The 25,099-nt window shown below is 41.1% G+C and overlaps 1 protein-coding gene across 1 annotated transcript in view; it reads right to left on the bottom strand.

The window, feature by feature from the left end:
* PER3 (period circadian regulator 3) overlaps positions 1-25,099 on the bottom strand; it is a 71,883-nt gene that overhangs the window by 20,266 nt on the left and 26,518 nt on the right. Inside the window, 8 exon segments of the mRNA XM_052653762.1 lie at positions 4,445-4,537; positions 4,540-4,605; positions 5,195-5,319; positions 5,783-5,910; positions 13,584-13,588; positions 16,050-16,176; positions 16,744-16,872; positions 18,492-18,597. Coding sequence (XP_052509722.1) covers positions 4,445-4,537; positions 4,540-4,605; positions 5,195-5,319; positions 5,783-5,910; positions 13,584-13,588; positions 16,050-16,176; positions 16,744-16,872; positions 18,492-18,597 — 779 coding nt within the window.

Raw genomic sequence — 25,099 nt, forward strand, 5'->3', positions numbered from 1 at the left:
GAGGGGACAGCCACACGAGAGGCCTCCAGACAGCTGTAGAGAACCCCCAAGTCCTCAGCAGTTCATTCATGGGAGGAAAAAAAATCACCTGAAAGGATCAGACTGAAGCTCACAGCAGGTGGAGAACAGGGCTCGGCCCCACAGCCAGACTAGAAGGTCTCATAACCCATATGCACTGGGTAGAATACTCTTAAGGGTCTTGCCTCAGTAGTAGAGAAGAACTAGACCTCCCTACACTGCTCTGTTCCTGTCTAAGCAATTTTAAAAGCAAAGCCTGAGAAGATCCATCTGTTTCCATGAAGCTAAACTGGGTCCCAGAATAAAGCTCAACAATGTTAACAGGAGTATTTGGCACCCACCCATTCACAGCATCTGCGATCCCATCAAAGACTACTTGGCATGCAAAGAAGCAGGAAGACACAGCCCACAAAAAGGAGAAAAATCAATCATGAAAAAGCAACCCGGGGCGGCGAGAGAACTAGAACTGGAAGACAGAACTTTAACAGTTATACTGTATTTCACACAGTCACAGGGAAGATATTTTAATTATGCTATATAAGCACATGCAAGATATTAAAAAGACTCAAAGAGAACTTCTAGAAATGAAAACTATCATATGTGAGATGGAAAAGGTACTGAATGGAAATAATGACAGATTTTACAATAGAAAACACTAGTGAACCTGAAGACACAGCAATAGAGACTGTCCCAAAATGAAACAAAGACCTAAAAAAATGAAAAGGTTTAAATGAACAGAGCATCAGTGGACTGTGACACAACTTCAAGCAGCCTATATACATAGAACTTGAGTCCCAGAAAAAGGGGAAACAAAAAATATTTTAAAAATAAGGGAAGAAGTTTCTTCAATTTGATGGAAACAATAAAACTGCAAATCCAAGAAGCCAAATAAACTCCAAGTATAAAAAACATGAAGAACACTACATCCTGGAACATTAAAATCAGACTATCGAAATAAATGATGAGTAGAAAATCTTACATGCAGCCAGACGTGGCATACAGTATTATGCAAACAATACAGATGACAGAAGATTTCCTGTCAGAAACAATGCAAATGAGGATTCAGGAGAACAGCATCTTGAAGGTACTGAAAGATAAACACTGTCACCCTAGAATTCTATGATCTGTTAAAATGTGTTTAAAACATGAACCTGAAATAAAGACACTTTCAGATGTATAAAAATGTAAAGGATTCATCACTGGTAGACCTGTACTACAAGAGATAAAAGGAACGCCTTAGGCAGAAGAAGAATGATACCAGATAAATCTACATAAAGGAATGAAAAACACTGAGAGATGAGTAAAGGGATAAACACTTAAATTTCTTTAAAAGATAATAATTACATAAAAACAATAACAACATAGGGTGGGATTTCTAACACATGTAGAAATATATGCCAACAGATAAAGACCAAGGTGGGTAAATGGGAGTATAGTATTTTAAGTTTTTTTATACATGAAGCAGTATAATATCTCCAGAAGACAGACTGTGAAAAATTAAATGCATACACCATAAACTCTAAAGCAACAACTAAAATAAACACCACTTTAAAAGTAAAAGGTTAGAAAATGATATAAGATAAATTTAAAAAAAGCTAGAGTGAATATATTAATACAGACAAAGTATATTTTAGAGGAAAGAAAATACAAGGGATAAAGAAAGACATTTCACAGTGATAAAACGATCAATTAATCAAAAGGACAAAACAATTCTAAACAAGACCCTGATGCTGGGAAAGATTGAGGGCAGGAGGAGAAGGGCGTGACAGAGGATGAGATGGTTGGGATGCATCACTGACTCAACAGACATGAGTTTGAGCAAACTCTGGGAGATGGTGGAGGACAGGGAAGCCTGGCGTGCTGCAGTCCATGGGATAGCATAGCAAAGAGTCAGACACAGCTTAACGACTGAGCAACAGCAACATGCACAAATTAAGACAGCTTCAAAATGCACAAAGCAAAAACCAATAAAACAGCAATGAGAAATAGACAAACCCACAATTATGGCCAGAGGCTTCAACACCCCTTCTGAGATACAAGTATTCAGAAAATCAGTGGACAGAGAATAATTGAACAAACTATCAACCAACCTGACCTAGTTTATACACTGATAGAATATTCAACCCAACAGAGGCAAAATAAACGCCCTTTTCAAGTGAATACAGAACATTTACCAAGATAGACCATATTACAGACCATAAAACTAGTCTCAATAAATTTAGGAGTTCAAGTTTCGTATTTTCTCTGACCACAATGGGATTAAATTAGAAATCAATAAAGAAGTATGGAGTATCTCTAAATGCTTCCTAAATAATATATGATGATACATATGAAAATATAAAATATCTCAAAGAAAATATTAAAAGGAATATTAGGCAGCATTTGAACATGATGAAAATGAAACAAAATACATCAAAATGTGTGAAATGCAGCTGAGAGTAAAAGGAAAGTTTATACTCAAATCCACTAAGGAAGAAAAATGTCTGAAATCAATGAGCTTCCATCTTAAGAAACTCAAAAAACAAAAGTAAGGTAAAACAAAAATAAGCAGGAATTTCCCTGGTGGTCCAGTGGTTAAGACTCTGCACACCCAGTGCAAGAGGCCTGGGTCAATCCCTGGTCAGGGAATCACAGAATTGATAATATTTTTTCCTTAAATGTTTGCTCAAACTCACTAGTAAAGCCATTTGGGCTTGGAGTTTTCTTGTTGGAGAAGTTTTTATCAACAAATTCAGTTTTTTAAATAGATATGAGGCTATTCAGGCTTTCTACCTCTTGAGTGATTTTACTGTATATCTCTCAAACAATTGGTCAATTTTGTCCAAGTTGTCAAGTTTATTGGGAAAACTTGTTTATAATGTTCAGTTGTTATTCTTTTGATATCTAGCGATGGTAGGATCTCTAGGGATGTTTCCTCTATCATTTCTGAAACTGATAACTTATATCTTCACTTTTTTTTTCCTGATCAGGCTTACTAGAGTTTGATCAATTTCATTGCTCTTTGCAAAGAACCAGCTTAAAATTTTATTATTTTTCTCTATTAGTTTTCTGTTTTCTACTTAAAATTTTTTTACTCTGATCATTATTATTCTCTTCCTTCTGCTTCATTTTTTAAAATTTGGCTGCACTGGGTGTCCCAACTCATCATCAGGATATGGTGTAAACCCCAGGAATATGGCCTTCCCAGAAGGCAAAAGACAGATGCAGCTTAAGACCACCTGGGCTCTGATTCTGCTTTCCCTCCTTAGAATAAAGAGGTGGACCTGCAGATGTTAAGACTGGTGTAAGATCAGGAGAAATGCTTATCAGTAAATACTGCTTATTCCTTAAATGAAAGCATACAGATTTCAGTATGAATTCTTTCAAAGTAGTATTAAGATAAGACCAAAATATACAGTCTAGTGGCTCAGTCAAAAAGAGGTTTCTGTATCAGGTAAGACCCCACCTTGCATGGACTGACTGTGTCACTGACTGCTCCATACCCACATGGGTGTCCGAAGCAGTAAGAATGCGTACACTAAAAGATATGCATCTGCTCTCATCCTGAGGGACTAGTTTAATTCCAATAAAAGTCTACCTGCGGCTAATTAGAAATAATAGAAAAACATGTAGAAATAAACTAATCTCACAATAGCTGTGTCTTTTTCTGGTCTTTTCCCACCATCCACAGTCCACTTGTCAATATAATGCTCTGCATCTCAAAGGGTGGCATGAGGATTAAGAGAATTAATTTATATGAAGAACTAAGGGCAGAGGATGGTATACAGTAACAGCTCAGCACATGTTCACTTATATTCCACTGAAGACTAGTAAAGATAAGTTAGACACAATCTGAAAACCTGATTGAACATGTTTATCACCATTTCCTTACCTACCAAATCCTTATGAAGAAGGCAAAAGTCAAAAGGGCAGGTGAGAGCAAACGGAGTAAAAAAGACACATCAGAATAATTTACTAAGTCACTATGTTAAAGGAAGAAAGAGAGCTTCAAACATACACTCCTCATTTATAAGACCAATACAAAAATTTGAATGTGTTTATATGTATAATCCACCTAGTCACCATTGCAGTCCAAGTTCAAAATGAACACACTCTTTCAAGGTCAGCAACAAAGTGACCCAAGGCAGTCTCAACAATAATTGCATTAATAATGGTGAAGACTAATTGATGGCTTACTACTGCATACCAGGTACCATCCCAGGTGCTTCACGTGTGTCAGAAGAGATGACTGGCAAATGACCTAACCAGCAGATACAGTCCAAAATATGCTGACCATTATAAATGTGATGATATTTCCAAAAATACTTTACCTGGAACAAAATATCCATCCTAAACATCTTTACTAAGTAAATGGTATTAAAGACTTGTTCTTACAATGGTTGTATTTAACGGTGAGTGTATTCTAAAGTAAAGGCTACCAGGGTACCTGAGTCTGGTGGTGGGATGTCGACAAGGACACTGCTGGAGCTGCACTGGCTGGTGTCCAGGCTCAGAGTCACTGTGCTCAGGGTCCATGGAGCTCAGCATCTGTGGACTGTCCCTTAGTGGGCATTTCTGATGCAGGTACAGCTGGGATCTGAGAAATAGCTGATGTAATAGTGAAAGGAAAAATTCTCAACAGGAAATTCATATTAAAAACCTGAACAGTTTACAGACATTTATAACCAATAAGTTGAAACCTATTGGCTATGTAGAGGCAATATGAGACTAGGATTGTTTGTGATTACAATGAAATAATTAAAGGCAAAAGATGAAAGAAAAACAGGGATTCCCTGGTGGCTCCGTGGTTAAGAATCGACCTACCAATGCAGGGGACACGGGTTCGATCCCTGGTCTGGGAAGATCCCACATGCCGCAGAGCAACTAAGCCCGTGAGCCACAACTACTGAGCCTGCGAGCTCTAGAGCCCGTGAGCTGCAACTACTGAAGCCGATGTGCCTGGGGCCTGTGCTCCGCAGCAAGAGAAGCCACTGCAATGAGAAGCCCAAGCTCTGCAACAAAGAGAAGCCCCTACTCGCCGCAGCCAGAGAAAGCCCACGTGCACAGTGAAGACCCAGTGCAGCCTAAAGTAGTAGAACAAATACATTGTTTAAAATGCCCCCCCCCCCAAAAAAGACGAAAGAGAAACACAGAGGGGTGGCTCTCTCGATCTGACTATGGAAGACACCCCTCTCACCTTGCAGTGCCTGGATGTCATCTGCTCTGTGGCTTTGTCTGTCCTCTTCTGAGGATGAGGAAGTTGTATTTGTAGAGGAGATACACTTCCTCTTCAAAGCTGGGATGTGGTAGCTCTTCAGGTACCTGCATATTAATTTGGCCACGTATTCCTACCTGCCCCCAATGTGGGCACCTCTCACCTCTCTGCTTTCCTTCTGCCATTTCTGTTTGGGATATTTCACTGTCTTCCTGGGTGAAGTCTTCCCTGACCATCGGATTGATGGGGGTCTTCCCCCATCAAGGGATTCTTATATATTCCCTTCTATGGTCTTGCACTGATTTTCGCAACTTAATTCTTATGAGCACAGGTCTTGTCTTCTCAACTATATTCAAAGAAGGGAAGCATCTTCTAACTTTCTGGATCCCCTGAACTGTTCAATTTATTATGAATTGTAGGTGGCATGTATCTACTGACCTATAGTGAAAAATCAAGACAATAGCTGGTGAAAAATCAAGACAACAGCTATTAAAAATTATATAAAGGCTCCATAATGACAACACACACTTCTGGAAAAACTAACACATTATCAAAACTTGTGTCTCATACCTGATAACACTATCAATACAGTTTATCTGCTGATAGGATGGGCTACGCTGAACCTTTCTCAAATCTTCACGGGACTCAGTGTACATGCTATTATTTTTCACTGTCTGGAAGGAAGAGGAGGTCTTCTGCTCATGTGAAATAGAATGAAAGGATGTCCAGTTAAAAATATATTCTTGAGAACATGTACTTATTTAGCAAAATTAAATCATGATATTTTGGGATTCTGAAGGAAATCAGTCCTAGGATTTCTTTGGAAGGAATGATGCTAAAGCTGAAACTCCAGTACTTTGGACACCTCATGTGAAGAGTTGACTCATTGGAAAAGACTCTGATGCTGGGAGGGATTGGGGGCAGGAGGAGAAGGGGACGACAGAGGATGAGATGGCTGGATGGCATCACTGACTCGATGGACGTGAGTCTGAGTGAACTATGGGAGTTGGTGATGGACAGGGAGGCCTGGTGTGCTACGATTCATGGGCTTGCAAAGAGTCAGACACAGCTGAGCGACTGAACTGAACTGATATGGTACTTCAGAACAGACATGATCAATATTATATAGCTATTAAAAATGAGCTCAGATTTAAATAAGCAGATATAGAAAGATACCACACAGAACAGTTACATGAACAATCCCATTTGTACCTTTTAAAAAAGGAGTGAAACAAATGTTTCAGGCAAAGATTATCAAGGAACAAACACGTGAAAGGTGAAAGGCTGATGGGGACTTTTACAGTGTTACTACCTGTACAACTGATGGATCCTGGTATCACTAAGCAGGGGGTGACAGACACAGTGCATTCTTATGTGTGGTGACAGAAAGTGCATGGCACTGCCTGTGCTGAATTGGTATCCAACAGAACATTCTATGATGACAGAATTGTATTTTATCTATACTGTCCAACCTGGTAGCCATTAACACCACATCCAGCAACCAAGCACTTGAAGTGTGGCTACAGCCAAAGAGGAACTACCTTTTACGTTTTATTTATTTGTAACTTATTTGTATTTAAATTGCAAAATGTGGCTGCTGCTACTGCTGCTGCTAAGTCGCTTCAGTCGTGTCTGACTCTGTGTGACCCTGTAGATGGCAGCCCACCAGGCTCCCCTGTCCCTGGGATTCTCCAGGCAAGAACACTGGGGTGGGCTGCCATTACCAAATCGGATAGCAGAGGTATATATAGAGAAAAAAAGACCACAGGCTGGAGCACTGAAGAACTTTCTGTAGAGAAGACACAGCCAGTAGAGGAGTCTTATCCAACCACTGATTTATTCTCTGTATCTATGAGCTTTTTTGTTTTTGTTTTTTAGATTCTACATATAAGTGAAACCATATGCCACGTGTCTTTCTCTGACTTATTTCACACAGCACAGTTCTCCTAAAGTCCTTTTGCTGTCACAAGGGAAGAATTTCATTCTTTTTATGGCCAAGTAGTATTCTATTCTCTGTATATACCAGTTCCTTTATCCATTCATCCATGGATACACACTGAGGTTGTTTCAATGTCTTGGTTATTGGAAATAATTCTGCAATGAACATAGTGATGCATATATCTTTTCAAATTAGTGTTTTCATTTTCTTCAGATAAATACTCATAAATGAGACTGCTGGATTATATGGTAGCTTCATTTTTAATTTTTTGAGGAACCGCCATACTTTTTTCCACAGTGGCTGCACCAATTTACATTCCCATCAATAGTATAAAAGGGTTCCCTTTCCTCCAGGTCCTCACCAACACTTGCTATTTCTTGTCCTTTTGATGGCCATTCTGATGGGTGTGAGGTGACATTTCATTGTGGTTTCGATATGCTGTGTTCTCCAACTATAGCTGCGGGTTCGTTTATTTCTCCTTGAAGTTTTTATCAATTTTTGCTTCATAGTACATATTTTGAAGCTCTGGCATTAGGTGCATCAACAGGCTTGGTTTATGTTCTCAGAGAATCAACTTCTTAGTCTTTATGCAATATTGCTCTGAAAGCCTCGTTCTAAAGGCTACTGTGTCTGACCTTAGTACAGTGCCTTACAGTTTTCTTTCGACTCCTGTTAGCATGGCATATCTTTTCTAACCTTTAATATTCTAAATGGGTTTTGTTGACAATATACAGTTGCATCTCGCTTTTCCATCCAATTTGACAATTTGTCTTTTCACTGGTATATTGAGATCACTCACATATGATGTGACCAATGCTGTTGAATTAAAATGTACCCCTTTTCAAAAATTTTAATTGGAGGATAATTATAATATTGTGATTTTTTTTGCCATACCTCTTGCTAGTTGTTTTCCATTTGTTCCATCTGGGTTTTTTGGTTTGTTTCTTTTTTCTTCCTTTTCTGTCTCACTTGGGTTAAGTGTTTTAAATTACATTTTACCAAGTCTACTGACATTATTTATACTTCTTTAAAAATTTTTACTAATAATTATCCTGAAGTTTATACACATACTGTAGGAAGTCAGTTTCTATCTCATCAATATACTCCAAATAATAAAATTTGGGAGGAATTTTACAACAGTATATTCCTAATACCTAGCTCCTGTTCTTTGTAGTATTTTTTACACACATTATAAATGCAAAATATTCTTTTTGCTTTAGTCAGTTACCTTTTAGAGTAACTAAAAATAAGTGAAAAATAATATGTATTTTATCTTAAGTGCATAAGTATTAGCCACCCAGTCATATCTGACTCTTTGTGACCCCATGGACTGTATACCAGCCAGGCTCCTCCAGGCAAAAATACTAGAGTGGGTAGCCATTCCCTTCTCCAGGGGATCATTCTGACACAGGGATTGAACCCGGGTCTCCTGCATTGCAGGCAGATTCTTAACCATTTGAGCTACCAGGGAAGCCCTGGGCATTTCATCTTACTTTATTCCATTTCCAGAGCTCTTCATTTTCGTGTGGATCCAAGTTTTATGTCTGGCATCATACTCCTACCTTTACAAATTCCTTCAGGACTCTTACAGAACAAATTTACTGCTGGCAGTAAATTCCTGTAGCTTTTGTTTGAGAAAAATCTTTATATCTCCATTTCTGAAAGATACTTCCCACTAGGTGTATAATTCTGCATTTATGGTCTGCTCCTTTGAAGATTTTACTGTCTTCTAACATTCATGGTTTCTGAAGAAATGTATACTGTAATTTTTATTCTTATCCTTCTTTCTCTGTTTATAATCTTTTTCTTTTGGTTACCTTCAATATATTCTCTTGGTTTTATTTTAGTTTGAATATGATATGCCCAAGCATTTTTATTTTGTGATTTTTTTTTTTTTTTTTTTTGGTATCTATGCTACTTGATGTTCTTTGAATGTGGAAAATCTCAGCCATTATTTCAAGTATTCTTCCTGGGATTCCAATTACTCCTCCTAGATCATTTAATCCTGTCCTCAAATTCTTTTTTTTTGGCTGAGCCACATGGCATGCAGGATCTTAGTTCCTTAATCAAGGATTGAACCCACACCTGCTGCACTGGAGTCAACTGCTGGGCAGCCAGGGAAGTACACCTGAATTCTTAAGAGGTTCTACCCTGTATGTCCTGTTCTCTTTCTGTTTCAGCTTGCGTCATTTTTATTTATCCACCTTGAAGTTCACTGATTCTCTTCTTAGTTGAGTGCCCATCAATGGCATTCACTTACCTCCAGCGTTGCTAGCATCTGCACTTGATCCTTCCTTTTATATCGCCTCTATGCTGCGATTCCTTCTGTGGTTTTGCATGTTGCCTACCTTATCCTTTGGAGCCTGTATTCATTATTCAGTTATTTCCAATGTCTGTGTCCTGCCTGACTCTTGTTCCGATGACTGTTTTGTCTCTTAGGAGGTTTTTTCCTGGCTTTTCGTATGTTTCACAATTTGCTGAGAACTGAACATATAAGACAGCAGGGACTGGGCATGGCTTCCCTTCCACTACATCAGAGTCAATCTAATTAAGCTTTAGGCCAGGCTAAAGGTCTGCTGTTGCTGTGAGCTCATTCAGTGTACGGCAGCTTTCAGACCCCTCCAGTGTCGCTCTGCCTCAGGTGGTGGCTGGTCTCCTGAGAGCTCCTCTTTTCCAACGTCTGCTCCACTTTCAGTCTTGGGCTTCCCTTTACACTGTGCCTCAGAGAAGGTCCGCCTCTTGCAGGTGACAAGATTCAGTCGGTTACAGGATCCAGCACTTAGTCCACTTCATGTAAGCGTGTGCCTCTCCTCAGATTACAGGCCTGCTGGCTGTCCTGTACCCTCAGCACTCTGATGGGTTCAAGAAAGATCATGAACTTAATGCCTGTCTGGGCTTTTTCCCTGTTAAGTTTGGAATGAGTTAGTTCAGTTTATGAGTCATCTTTTACCTGGGCTTTGTGTCACCCCTGCAGCGGAACATTCAATTTCCCCTAATTTCCCCAATTGTCTGGCAGCAGGTTATTGATCAGTATGTACAGCTGATGAAGGGACTTTACGTGTCTCTGTTGTTCTTTGTCCTGTCATAATACACTTAAAAGTTTCCCTTCTTGAGTGTGTCTGAGTGCTCAGTTGCATCTGACTCTTTGCCACCCCATGGACTGTAGCCCACCAGGCTCCCCTGTCCATGGGGTTTCCCAGGCAAGAATGGTAGAGTGGATTGCCATTTCCTTCTTCAGGGGACCTTCCTTCTCCCAGGGATTGAACCCATGTCTCTTGTGTCTCCTGCATGGGCAGGTGGATTCTTTACCACTGTGCCACCTGGGATGCCCTATTATTCTTTCTTATTCTTTTCTAAAGCATGACCTGCCTTTACAAAAAGGGTCAACATGTATACTTAAAACCTTGTGTTCTTGTGCGCTGCAGCACCCTGTCTACAAAACATGTATACAATGACCATTATTTTCCTTTTCATTGGTGTATGTTTCTACTCAATTTCTAATACTTAAACTATAACATTTTCCATCTTTAAGTTGTATCCCTGTTCTCTTGAGTAATAAAGATTTTTTTTTTAACTAGCTCTTTAAACTTGTAGGTCTTAAAATGTTAATAAAATCAAGATGCCCAAGTAATATCAGTTCTCTGAGGTTATTCCAAATGGCAACAGATTTTTCCCCCGAGTCACATCCCAGGTGTGCTCACTAAATATAACACATATGTTAGAAAATGGAAGTTTCTAATAGCAGCATAAGTACACAGAGTTACCTATAGCTTAAATTTTATAAAATGGTGAACAAAGTACTGATGTCTGCTTAGATACACAGCTTCAAACAACAGTACTGGTGGTATTGCCAGACCAATGGTAGATAATAAGAAACTGGATAAAGCAGGAGCTTAGAAAGAATTTCTACTCTGAGAAGAAATTCCAGAGGTCAGGACACAAAAATCTCATGAACATGAGACCAGAGGTGAAGGCAGCAGCAGGTAGCACTACCTGGGTCAGGCAATGAAGAAAACATTTAGAGATTTTAGATTTAAAATCTCCCCAAAGAATTTTTATCTGCCAGGACATGGGATAATGATAAAGAGCAAAAAGATATTTAAGATAAATCCTTTTGTGGAGGAGATCGGATGGTGTCAAGCGACACAAAGTGTTGTCATTTCTATCTTGTGCCCTTACGTCTACAGCAAAAGAAACACACAGAAACATGAATCCTTCTGTCCAGGTGAAGAAAAAGTACAAAAACCCAAAGTAAAGGACTTTCTGTATCCAGAGGGCATCCTATGGGCTCCCAGTAATACCACTCGTAGGAGCCACAGTTTGCTATTTTTCTTGTGGAAATCATGTTAAGTCCCAAAAAAAAACACAGCTACTATATTATTACTGACTTTAGATAAGATTTCACCCTATTGTGTAAAACACCCATTTGACAATGGTAGAGATCATCAGTAACATTTAGGTGACCCAAATCTACAATAGCTTCCAACATTGTATTAATATTTGGGGAGAAAAATTAGAAGAGAAATTTACGTAAGTAAAGAAGTTATGAAACTTATATATATGTGAAGTGAGGTGAAGTGAAAGTCACTCAGTTATATCTGACTTTTTGTGACCACACGGACTGTAGCCTGCAAGGCTCTTCCGTCCATGATATTCTCCAGGCCAGAATACTGGAGTGGGTAGCTGTTCCCTCCTCCAGGGGATCTTTCCAGTCCAGGGTTCGAACCCAAGTCTCCCAGATTCTTTACCATCTGAGCCACCAGGGAAGCTTGTGTGTGTGTGTCTCTGTGTGTATAGATATATCAGTTTCGGTTGAGTCACTCAGTCATGTCTCACTCTTTGCAACCCAATGAACTGCAGCATGCCAGGCCTCCTTGTCCATCACCAACTCCCGGAGTTCACCCAAACTCATGTCCATTGATCGGTGATGCCATCCAATCATCTCATCCCCTGTCATCCCCTTCTCTTCCTGCCCTCAATCTTTCCCAGCATCAGGGTCTTTTCAAATGAGTCAGCTCTTTGTGTCAGGTGGCCAAAGTATTGGAGTCTCAGCTTCAACATCAGTCCTTCCAATGAACACCCAGGACTGATCTCCTTTAGGATGGGCTGGTTGAATCTCCTTGCAGTCCAAGGGACTCTCAAGAGTCTTCTCCAACAACACCGTTCAAAAACATCAATTCTTTGGCACTTAATTTTCTTTATAGTCCAACTCTCACATCCATACATGACTACTGGAAAAACCATAGCCTTAACTAGACAGACCTCTGTTTACAAAGTAACGTCTCTGCTTTTTAATATGCTGTCTAGGTTGGATTTCCCTGGTGGCTCAGGGGGTAAAGCGTCTGCCTAAAACGCGGGAGACCAGGGTTCGATTCCTAGGTTGGGAAGACCCCCTGGAGAAGGAAATGGCAACCCACTCCAGTATTCTTGCCTGGAAAATCCCATGGATGGAGGAGCCTGGTGGGCTACAGTCCACGGGGTCACTACAAGTCGGACACGACTGAGCAACTTCACTTTCACTTTCAGGTTGGTCATAACTTTCCTTCCAAGGAGTAAGCCTCTTCTAATTTCATGGCTGCAGTCACCATCTGCAGTGATTTTGGAGCCCACAAAAATAAAGTCAGCTACTGTTTTTCCATCTATTTGCTATGAAGTGATGGGACCAGATGCCATGGTCTTCGTTTTCTGAATGTTGAGCTTTAAGCCAACTTTTTCACTCTCCTCTTTCACTTTCATCAAGAGGCTTTTTAGCTCCTCTTCACTTTCTGCCAGAAGGGTGGTGTCATCTGCATATCTGAGGTTATTGATATTTCTCCCGGCAATCTTCATTCCAGCTTGTGCTTCCTCCAGCCCAGCTCTTCTCATGATGTACTCTGCATATAAGTTAAATAAGCAGGGTGACAATATACAGCCTTGACGGACTCCTTTTCCTATTTGGAAGCAGTCTGTTGTTCCATGTCCAGTTCTAACTGTTGCTTCCTGACCTGCATATAGGTTTCTCAAGAGGCAGGTCAGGTGGTCTGGTATTCCCATCTCTTTCAAAATTTTCCACAGTTTATTATGATCCTGTACAAAGCCTCCTGTACAAAGGCTTTGGCATAGTCAAGAAAGCAGAAATAGGTGTTTTTCTGGAACTCTTTTGCATTTTTGATGATCCAGTGGATGTTGGCAATTTGATCTCCAGTTCCTCTGCCTTTTCTAAAACCAGCCTGAACATCTGCAAGTTCATGGTTCACATATTGCTAAAGCCTGGCTTGGAGAATTTTGAGCATTACTTTACTAGCGTGAGATGAGTGCAATTGTGCGGTAGTTTGAGCATTCTTTGGCATTGCTTTTCTTTGGGACTGGAATGAAAACTGACCCTTTCCAGTCCTGTGACCACTGCTGAGTTTTCCAAATTTGCTGACATATTGAGCGCAGCACTTTTACAACATCATCTTTTAGGATTTTAAATAGCTCAACTGGAATTTCATCACCTCCACCAGCTTTGTTCATAGTGATGCTTCCTAAGGCCCACTTGACTTCACATTCCAGGATGTCTGGCTCCAGGTGAGTGATCACACCATTGTGATTATTTGGGTTGTGAAGATCTTTTTTGTACAGTTCTTCTGTGTATTCTTGCCACTTCTTCTTAATATCTTCTGCTTCTGTTAGGTCCATTCCATTTCTGTCCTTTATTGAGCCCATCTTTGCGTGAAATGTTGCCTTGGTATCTCTAATTTTATTGAAGAGATCTCTAGTCTTTCCCATCCTATTGTTTTCCTCTATTTCTTTGCATTGATCGCTGAGGAAGGCTTTCTTATCTCTCCTTGCTGTTCTTTGGAACTCTGCATCCCGATGCTTATATCTTTCCTTTTCTCCTTTGCTTTTCACTTCTCTTCTTTTCACAGCCATTTGTAAGGCCTCCTCAGACAGCCATTTGTAAGGCCTCCTCAGACAGCCACTTTGCCTTTTTGCATTTCTTTTTCTTGGGGATGATCTTGATCCCTGTCTCCTGTACAATGTCACGAATCCATAGTTCATCAGGCACTCTGTCTATCAGATCTAGTCCCTTAAATATATTTCTCACTGCCACTGTATAATCATAAGGGATTTGATTTAGGTCATACCTGAATGGTCTAGTGGTTTTCTCCACTTTCATCAATTTAAGTCTGAATTTGGCAATAAGGAGATTATGATCTGAGCCACAGTCAGCTCCCAGTCTTGTTTTTGCTGACTGTATAGAGCTTCTCCATCTTTGGCTGCAAAGAATATAATCAATCTGATTTCGGTGTTGACCATCTGATGATGTCCATGTGTAGAGTCTTCTCTTGTGTTGTTGGAAGAGGGTGTTTGCTGTGACCAGTGCGTTCTCTTGGCAAGACTCTATTAGCCTTTGCCCTGCTTCATTCCGTATTCCAAGGCCAATTTTGCCTGTTACCCCGGATATTTCTTGACTTCTTACTTTTGCATTCCAGTCCCCTATAATGAAAAGGACATCTTTTTTGGGGTGTTAGTTCCAGAAGGTCTTGTAGGTCTTCACAGAAACGTTCAACGTCAGCTTTTCCAGCATTACTGGTCAGGGCATAGACTTGGATTACTGTGATATTGAATGGATTGCCTTGGAAATGAACAGAGATCCTCCTGTCGTTTCTGAGATTGCATCCAAATACTGCATTTTGGACTCTTTTGTTGACTATGATGGCTACTCCATTTCTTCTAAGGGATTCCTGCCCACAGTAGTAGATATAATGGTCATCTGAGTTAAATTCACCCATTCTGGTCCATTTTAGTTTTCTGATTTCTAGAATGTCAACATTCACTCTTGCCATCTCCTGTTTGATCACTTCCAATTTGCCATGATTCATGGACCTGACATTCCAGGTTCCTATGCAATATTGCTCTTTACAGCATCGGACCTTGCTTCTATCACCAGTCACAAGCACAGCTGAGTGTTGTTTTTGCTCTGGCTCCATCTCTTCATTCTTTCTGGAGTTATTTCTCCACTGATCTCCAGTAGCATATTGGGCACCTGTGGATCTGGGGAGTTCATCTTTCAGTGTCCTATCTTTTTGCCTTTTCATACTGCTCATGGGGTTCTTAAGGCAAGAATACTGAAGTGGTTTGCCATTCCCTCCTCCAGTGGACCTATAACGCATACAGACTAACTTCTCAAAATAATGTCAACTATCATGATTGATCCAATTCTTCTGAAACGCTCCTTACCTCGTATTGAGAAAAGAAAAGCATGTAAGCAAGAAAAAGACCAAGTTTTTCATTCAATTTAGGTCACTGACATTCTCCATTTGTTTGAAATGATAGGAAGGGATTATCATTTTAATAATATCTGATTATCTGAAATCCATTCTAAAATTAACAAGTTTGGTTTATAAATTGCTCATACAGAGGAACTGTGGTGCTGGAGAGACCCTTGGATTCAAGGAGATCAAACAAGTTAATCTTTAAGGAAATCAACCCCGAGTGTTCACTCTAAGGACTGATGTTGAAGCTGAAGCTCCAATACTTTGGACACCTGGTGTAATGAGACAACTCACTGGAAAAGACCCTGATGCTGGTAAAGATTGATGGCAGGGGAAGAAAGGGACGAGACAGACAAATAGTTGGGCGGTATCACCAGAGTGCAGCCCATGAGGTCACAAAGAGTCGGATGTGATTTAGAGACTGAACAGCATATAGAGGAAATCAACAAATCAGTTGGAATTAGCAGAAAAGTCAATTCTTTAGTAGAAGTATTCTGTGACTACATTCTACCACCATTTAGCTTTCAGGATAGTATGGGCTGCTGCTGTTGTCATTATTATGATCACTATTACTTTTGTCATCTGGGTATGTAAACCTGAATAGCAACACCCAGGGGTCATGGCTTCACGAGAGTGGGGAACTGCCCTGATGACTCACCCCCAGGCCGTCCTGAGTGGGTTCCCGACACTGGCTTGTTTGCTGACTTGGCCCTTGACTTGACGTAGAGCGGCTGACCTAGATTCTTGATCTTGTTCACACTGGCACAGATCTGCTGCAAAGTCAACTTAGGGCAAAGAGTGATGACCAATGTTTCAAAGATTGTAACAATGTGCATCAAGAGATACATAAACCAAATACATGGAACTTTTGGTTCTCTGAGGATAGAATAACTGAAATCACCATTAACAGCATTAGTTCAGTCTTCCACTGAGCCACAGCACAGGGGTACCAAGGAGGCTTTGCATCAACCTGTCCACAACATGCTAGTTTTTATTTTAATTTTATTTATTTATTTTTTTGGCTGCATCCTGTGGCCTGTGGGACCTTAGTTCCCAAACCACGGATTGAACCCATGCCCTCTGCAGTGAAAGTGCTGAGTCTTAACCACTGGACCACCAGGGAAGCTCCCAGGCTAATTTTTAGAAAGCACACAAGTAGCCCAAATGCCACCTTCTTAAAGGTGGTATTTTCTTTAAGTAGATCAGAAGGTCTACGACCAAATCAGGTCCTCAAGTCAAGAGCATATACTGAGAAGCCACACGTCGAGGTTCAGAACTGGCGCTGACGTGTCATGGGTAGCAACACATGGAGAAAAGGCCATGTGCTCAGAAGCGCACGCATGCCTGCTCACCGGTGCCTCCGGCACCTCATCCACGCCGTACCCGCTGGACTCACTGGAGGACGTGAGGCTGACCTGAGGCTCCCGTGACCCGCTGCTCCCCAGGCTCCCATAGTCGCTGGACTTGCTCCCGTGAACAGGCTGTGAGAGAGAGGGAGGCCCATGCAGCCTCGGGTTACACGGCAAGTTAGAGGGGAGACCTGCGTTACCTGGCCCTGTGCTCACCTGCAGTAATCACTAAATTAAAGTGAAAATTTTTGGAATCCTAATGGTGGCATGTGAAGGGTGATGCTGACATAGAGGACATTTCTCTCTCATCTCAGTAATTCTCAAGGGCAGAGTTTACTTTTCTAGTCTGGGGGGGCGGTATTTAGAGTACAACGATTTTTTTAAAAGCTGTGGTTAATAAATTTAACATAACATGAAAATAAACTCTAGCTCTTGATGCTGAGTTTAAAACAGGCAGAACAAACAAAATACCAATACGTACCATACTATCCCCCCCAAACCTAATAGATACTTCATGAACCCTAGAGATGGCTGGATAGCTTCATTGACTCAAAGGACATGAGTTGGAGCAAAGTCTGGAAGACAGTGAAGGACAAGGAAGCCTGGTGTGCTGTAGTCCATGGGGATGCAAAGAGTCGGACACGACTTAGCAACTGAACAACAGAGATTTTATGAACAACCTTTTGAAAATTACTGACCAACAGTTTTAGTGGTACCACTGTTGTGGCCAAATGCTCCGGGAAGCTAACTCACTCAGAAGGACAGTGTAAATAGTGGAGTGCAGTTTATTACATCAGCGGGTCCAAGGCAGAGTTTCCTCTTGACCCAGAGGCTCTGACCGATTTTTGTGACAACGTTTTATATCCAAAGCGTAGGTACCCAAGCCCATATCCCCAAATTCTTTAAAACCCACTCTGGACAATGTTATTAAAAGATACAATCAGGTTACAGCCATAAATTCACGTTCTAAAGCTATCTGGACATACAGCTTGGCCAACGGCAATAGGTATTATTAAGCTTATAGATAGTGATTAATTACATAGGGGACATTGCATTCCTTCTGGCTCTGGGGGGTCTAGCTAGGTATGGGGTCTGCCTGGTCTGGTTTTTATCCGCCCGGGAGGCCTACTTGGCTGCTGGTATTTTATCTCCATGGCCTGCTAGATATACAGTCCAAAAGTTTGCCAAGACTGTAAGATGGAGTTCCTTTTCTTTTAAAAATGGAGTCAGTCCAGTGAGGGCAACCTGCTCCTCTCCTCTTTCACCATCAATAAACACTCAACAAGGTTACTGATTGAATCTCTAGGAGAAATCCTTTTGGTACTTGTTTTCAACAGGTAGTTGTTTTTCATACTTATGCCTCATAATAATTAGAGATAGTGAGACCCGCCACTCCTCCCTCAACTTTTAAAATTAATTATTTCAAAGAATAGCAAAGCTAAAACACTGGCAGCATTTGAAAAACAAGAATTCTCTCGTTTAGAAATAACTTCTTTGTCTAATTGCTTCCTGTGACTCCTTATGCTGTCTTCAAAAAGGTTCTTACAAAAATGTCCTGTGTATTTAACACAGATAAAGGAAAACAAGATTAATGAAATTTAACTTAAAAACAAAAAGAAGACAAAAATTTCAAGAATGTAGAGGGTAAGGCTGGCACTTTATTTCTGTGAAATGACTTTACTAAGACTGAATGTTAAAATTAAACACAACTATGAGAATTTTGTGTTTTTTTTTTTAATCTCTCACTTTACCTGTAAGAGAAGTTTTTGAATTTGTTCTTGTAATTCTGTGATGTCTTTGTCATCATTGCTCATCTTTTTCACTCTGGTGGCAAAAACATCCTTGTTTAGTGGACTCCTACAAAATGCCAAGGGAAAGACTGAGTCAAGCAATTTAAGATTCATTCACAATGAAGTCTAAAGTGATCTTTAATAGAATATTCAAACAATAAAGCTATATCTTTACACAGTAACTCTTCAACTCCAAATACAAAAAATATGAAGCTTATATTCTATTTATGGAAGCAGAGAAAATCCTAAGAAACAGGGGAAACGTTAACAGATTTTAGTTTAGTCTCTTCATAGCTCTGATCTTTCCATAATCATTTCAGCACTGTATCTGTATAAATTTAAAACAGTGACAAGTAACCTCCTCAGCTACCGAAGCATGTTTAACAACTACTGGTCTCAAAATTTAACATGAACTGAGTAACCTACTGGTTCTGAAACTGAGGCCTTCCTTGGTGGTTCAGACAGTAAAGAATCCGCGTTCAATGAAAGAGACCTGGATTTGATCCCTGGGTCAGGAAGATCCCCTGGGGGAGGAAATGGCGACCCACTCCAGTATTCTTGCCTGGAGAATCCCATGAACAGAGGAGCCTGGTGGGCTACAGTCCATGGAGTCGCAGAGTCAGATATGACTGAGTAACTAACAATTTCACTTTTCACTTTTTTTCTAAGAAATTTTAAGACCTTAAGTTTGTCAAACAACATTCAATGCTTAATGTATCTAATCACTTGAGCTATGTAATAAAGATGACTCTGCTCCCATCCTCATGGTGAACATGTGGCTGTCACAAAACCTTCAGTCTTCTTTATATTCAAATGCTAGAGCATCTGAAATCTACTAGCTGAATATCAACAAAGAGAAGGAACTGACAATGACTCAGGACCCTCTATGTAACAGGAAGTAGCCTTGCTTCAAGACATACATCAAGAATAAGCCTCATTTTCTAAACTCTCAATATGTGAGTGCCATTTCAACTGCTCCACCATGTCCCCCTCCCCCTGCCCCATGCACCATGAGCCTGAGTGTCATCCAGAGGTGTCTGGGCTGCTGGTCAAGTGCAAGTTCGAGTGAAAATAGGACGCCCAGCTTTGTGCAATGAGACTGGGATATTTCCGGTGGGACCCTTTCTACAAAACGGAGTTGTACATTTAATCACCAATTACATCACTCAAAGGATTTACATGAGAGGATTCCCTGCTGGTCTAGCCATGAGGACTCAGAGCTTTCACTGCCAAGAGCTCAGGTTCAACCCCTGGTCAAGGAACTAAGGCTTCCTCGGTGGCTCAGTGGTAAAGAATCTGTCTGCAGTGTAAGAGATGCAGGAGATTCAGGTTTGACCCCTGGGATGGGAAGATCCCCTGGGGGAGGAAATGGCAACCCACTCCGGTATGCTTGCCTGGAGAATCCCATGGACAGAGGAGCCTGGTGGGCTACAGTCCATAGGATCGCCAAGAGGCAGGTATGACTGAGCATGCACCTGTAAGGAACTAAGATCAACTAAAATACCACAAACTGCATCACTTGGCAAAAAAAAAAAAAAAAAAGATTCACGTCGCAAGAGTGACACCACTTTCAACAAATGCTATCAATTCAGCAAGAAGAGTCGGCTGTGGTGCTCGTCAGGAAATCGGTTGAGGGCTAAGGAAGGAAATTTGGTTTTCATCTCCTTTTTGCAACTTCCACCCTCAGAGATCGCTGAGAAAGTGACTCTTTCACTGAATGTGGATTTTTTTTCCTTCTGTAATGTGAGAGGTAACAAGCACCTAGCCTTCCTCCCCACAGAGCTGCTTAATATCAAAGAGATAATTAAGCTTAGGGTCCCTCACTGAACACTCTCACAGCCCCCCTCCCACCTCAACAGTCACCTTTCCAAAACTACTCATGTGTCACAGCACATGAGTAGTTTCTGTTTTCCCGTGCGCGCTGGGCTACCTGGAGGCAAAGAGGATGTCTGTTCTGTTTACAACCTCATCCTCAGGGTCCAGCACAACGCCTGACTCAGCAGGTACTTCATTAATACTTATTGAAGGAACAGATGCATTAAAGTAACTACACAAACGTAACAGATGATTATTATTCTGTGAGAGGTTAATACCTGCTGCTGCTGCTGCTGAGTCGCTTCAGTCGTGTCCGACTCTGCTCCCCACCAGGCTCCCCTGTCCCTGGGATTCTCCAGGCAAGAACACTACCTGCTGCTGCTGCTGCTGCTGCTGAGTCGCTTCAGTCGTGTCCGACTCTGTGCGACCCCACAGACGGCAGCCCACCAGGCTCCCCCGTCCCTGGGGTTCTCCAGGCAAGAACACTGGAGTGGGTTGCCATTTCCTTCTCCAGTGCATGAAAGTCAGAAGTAAAAGTGAGGTCGCTCAGTCGTGTCCGACTCTTAGCGACCCCATGGACTGCAGCCCACCAGGCTCCTCCATCCATGGGCTTTTCCAGGCAAGAGTGCTGGAGTGGGGGGCCATTGCCTTCTCCAAGAACACTACCTACTAGACTCTAAATGCTTTCCCTCACATAATCCTGCATGTGGAGACGCAAACATTGGTATAATCTTAAAAAAACACTGAAAACACTGTAAGTATTAATATGTCAATTTATTCCACATATTTTTAAGATTTTTTTTTAATGTGGACCATTTTCAACGTCTTTATTGAATTTGTTACAATACTGTTTCTGTTTTATGTTTTGGCTTTTTAGCCTCAGTGTATGTGGGGTCTTAGCTACCCAACCGGGGATCACACCTGTACCCTCTGCAACGGAACTTGAATTTTTAACCACTGGACCACCAGGGAAGTCCCTACTCCATATATATTTTTTTTTAAGTAATTCTTTCCTCTTTCCTTTTTATAAATTATGAAAGTATGGTATTTACAGAAGACTGGGAAAATAGAGGAGAGTTACATATAGCTCCACTATATATATATATATATATATATATATATATATATACACAGATAGATAGTTATATAATTTTTTTAAGTAGATAAATTAAGATTCTTAGTTGAGGTTTCAATATCAAAGGGTTTCTCTGGTGGCTCAGATGGTAAAGAACCCACCTACAGTGCAGGAGACCTCGGTTCGATTCCTGGGTTGGGAAGATCCTCTGGAGAAGGAAATGGCTACCCACTTCAATATTCTTGCCGGAAGAATTTCATGGACTGAGGAGCCTAGCTACCTATAGTCCATGGGGGTCACAAAGAGTCAGGCACAACTGAGTGACTAACATACACACACTCAATATCAAACTCTCAAAAATTAGTAGAATGAATATACAGAGAAGTAGAAGGATACAGTAAACCCGAGAAGCACTGTGAACCAATTCAACATAATTAAGATTTATACAGTTTTCACACAACGGTAGGACCCAAATTCTATTCAAGCTCCCACAGAGTCTAAACTAGCAGACACTGGAACATATCCAGGGACATGAAACAAGGTGCAAAAATTTCATGGTCTAAAGGTACTGAAATCCTGCAAAGTCTGGTCTCTTATCACTGTGGAACTATGCTAGAAATCAGTATCAAAAGATATTTGAAAATAACTCACATATTTTCAAGTGCAATGTGACATATACCAAGAGAGATTTTTGACTTATTAGCCATTGAAAGCCCCTATTCCATACATTTTTAAATCAAAGAACAGAGATAGTTGGAGAAAAAAATCTAGGACATTCCTCTGGTACTGATGGGGAGGTGCTCAGACCAGTCAACAGACACCCAGATGGACACCTCATCAGAGGAAGTGGAGTTTCCTATATTCTTTCTAAGCAACCATCTAATTTTATCTTCATTTTCCAACAGGTTTCCCTATTGGGCTGATCAACATGAATAGCTCTTCTTTGGCAGTCATATTAGCTACCTTAATTATCAGATTAGTCTTCTACCACAAATCAGTCTTATGAGTCAGGGCTGCAGGGAGCCTGATGCTTCCACTAAGGCTGCAGACTCTGCTGAGAGGCTGAACCCTGGGGCACAGTCAGGTCAGAGCAACCTGAGGCCTATCTCACCATGGTCCAGCATCACTCCAGCACAATATTAACACAGGATAAAATAAGCCTGACTGGGAGATCTACTGTTCTTAGTTGCATAAAAAAATACAGAAGACAATTTATCAACCTATGTTTTTTCCAGTGTTCGTGTACAGATGTGAGAGTTAGACCATAAGGAGGGCTGAGTGTTTTTGACCTGATGCTTTTGAACTGTGGTGTTGGAGAAGACTTTTGAGAGTCCCTTGGACTGCAAGGAGATCAAACCAGTCAATCCTAAAGGAAATCAACCCTGAATAGCCATTGGAAGGACTGATACTGAAGCTGAAGCTCCAATACTTTGGCCAACTGATGCAAAGAGCTCACTCATTGGAAATGAAGCTGATACTGGGAAAAATTGAAGGCAAAAGGAGAAGGGGACTGCAGAGGATGAGATTATTAGATAGAATCGCCATCTCAACCGAAACTGACAAACCCTGGGAGAAAGTGGAAGACACAGAAGTCTGGCCTGCTGTAGTCCAAGGGGTTGCTAAGAATTGGATACAATTTAGCAGCTGAAAAAGAACAGCAGCAGCAGCATAATACTGAAGTTCAGTTCAGTGGCTCAGTCCTGTCTGACTTTGTAACCCCATGACCCACAGCATGCCAGGCCTCCCTGTCCATCATCAACTCCCAGAGTTTACCCAAATTCATGTCCATTGAGTCAGTGATGCCATCCAACCATCTCATCCTCTGTCGTCCCCTTCTCCTCCTGCCCTCAATTTTTCCCAGCATCAGGGTCTTTTCCAATGAGTCACCTCTTCGCATCACGTGGCCACAATATTGGAGTCTCAGCTTCCACATCAGTCCTTCCAATGAACACCCAGGACTGATCTCCTTTAGGATGGACTGGCTGGATCTCCTTGCAGTCCAAGGGACTCTCAAGAGTCTTCTCCAACACCACAGTTCAAAAGCATCAATTCTTGGGCACTAAGCTTTCTTTATAGTCCAACTCTCACATCCATAATGACTATTGGAAAAACCATAGCCTTGACTAGACAGACCTTTATTGGCAAAGTAATGTCTCTGCTTTTTAATATGCTGTCTAGGTTATTCATAACTTTCCTTCCAAAGAGTAAGTATCTTTTAATTTCATGGCTGCAATCACCATCTGCAGTGATTTTGGAGCACCCAAAGATAAAGTCAGCCATTGTTTCCACTGTTTCCCCATCTATTTGCTATTAAGTGATGGGACCGGATGCCATGATCTTAGTTTTCTGAATGTTGAGCTCTAAGCCAACTTTTTCACTCTCCTCTTTCACTTTCATCAAGAGGAACTTGAGTTCTTCACTTTCTGCCATAAGGGTGGTGTCATCTGCATATCTGAGGTTATTGATATTTCTCCTGGCAATCTTAATTCCAGCTTATGCTTCCTCCAGCCCAGTGTTTCCCATGATGTACTCTGCATATAAGTTAAATAAGCAGGGTGACAATATGCAGCCTTGACATACTCCTTTTCTTACTCTGAACCAGTGTGTTGTTCCATGTCCAGTTCTAACTGTTGCTTCCTGACCTGCATACAGGTTTCTCAAGAGGCAGGTCAGGTGGTCTGGTATTCCCATCTCTCTCAGAATTTTCCACAGTTTTTTGTGATCCACAGAGTCAAAGGCTTTGGCATAGTCAAGAAAGCAGAAATAGACATTTTTCTGGAACTCTCTTGCTTTTTCGATGATCCAGCAGATGGCAATTTGATCTCCAGTTCCTCTGCCTTTTCTAAAACCAGCTTGATGTTCATGGTTCACGTATTGCTGAAGGCTGGCTTGGAGAATTTTGAGTATTACTTTACTAGTGTGTGAGATGAATGCAATTGTGTGGAACTTCCCTGGTGGCTCAGACAGTAGAGCATCTGCCTACAATGGCGGAGACCCGGTTTCAATCCCTGGGTGGGGAAGATCCCCTGGAGAAGGAAATGGCAACCCACTCCAGTATTCTTGCCTGGAAAATCCCATGGGGTCACAAAGAGTCAGACATGACTGAGCGACTTCACTTCACTTCGAGCATTCTTTGGCATCACCTTTCCTTGGGATTGGAATGAAAACTGACCTTTTCCAGTCCCATGGCCACTGCTGAATTTTCCAAATTTGCTGACATATTGAGTGCAGCATTTTCACAGCATCATCTTTTAGGATTTGAAATAGCTCAACTGGAATTCCATCACCTCCACTAGCTTTGTTCATAGTGATGCTTCTTAAGGCCCACTTGACTTTGCATTCCAGGATGTCTGGCTCTAGGCCAGTGATCACACTATCATGATTATCAGGGTCATGAAGATCTTTTTTGTACAGTTCTTTTGTGTATTCTTGCCACCTCTTCTTAATATCTTCTGCTTCTGTTAGGTCCATTCCATTTGTGTCCTTTATTGAGCCCATCTTTGCATAAAATGTTCCCTTGGTATCTCTAATTTTCTTGAAGAGATCTCTAGTCTTTCCCATCCTATTGCTTTCCTCTATTTCTTTGCATTGATCGCTGAGGAAGGCTTTCTTATCTCTTCTTGCTATTCTTTGGAACTCTGCATTCAGATGCTTACATCTTTCCTTTTCTCCTTTGCTT

Source organism: Budorcas taxicolor, chromosome 16 (genome assembly GCF_023091745.1).
Source record: "Budorcas taxicolor isolate Tak-1 chromosome 16, Takin1.1, whole genome shotgun sequence".
Lineage (NCBI taxonomy): Eukaryota > Metazoa > Chordata > Mammalia > Artiodactyla > Bovidae > Budorcas > Budorcas taxicolor.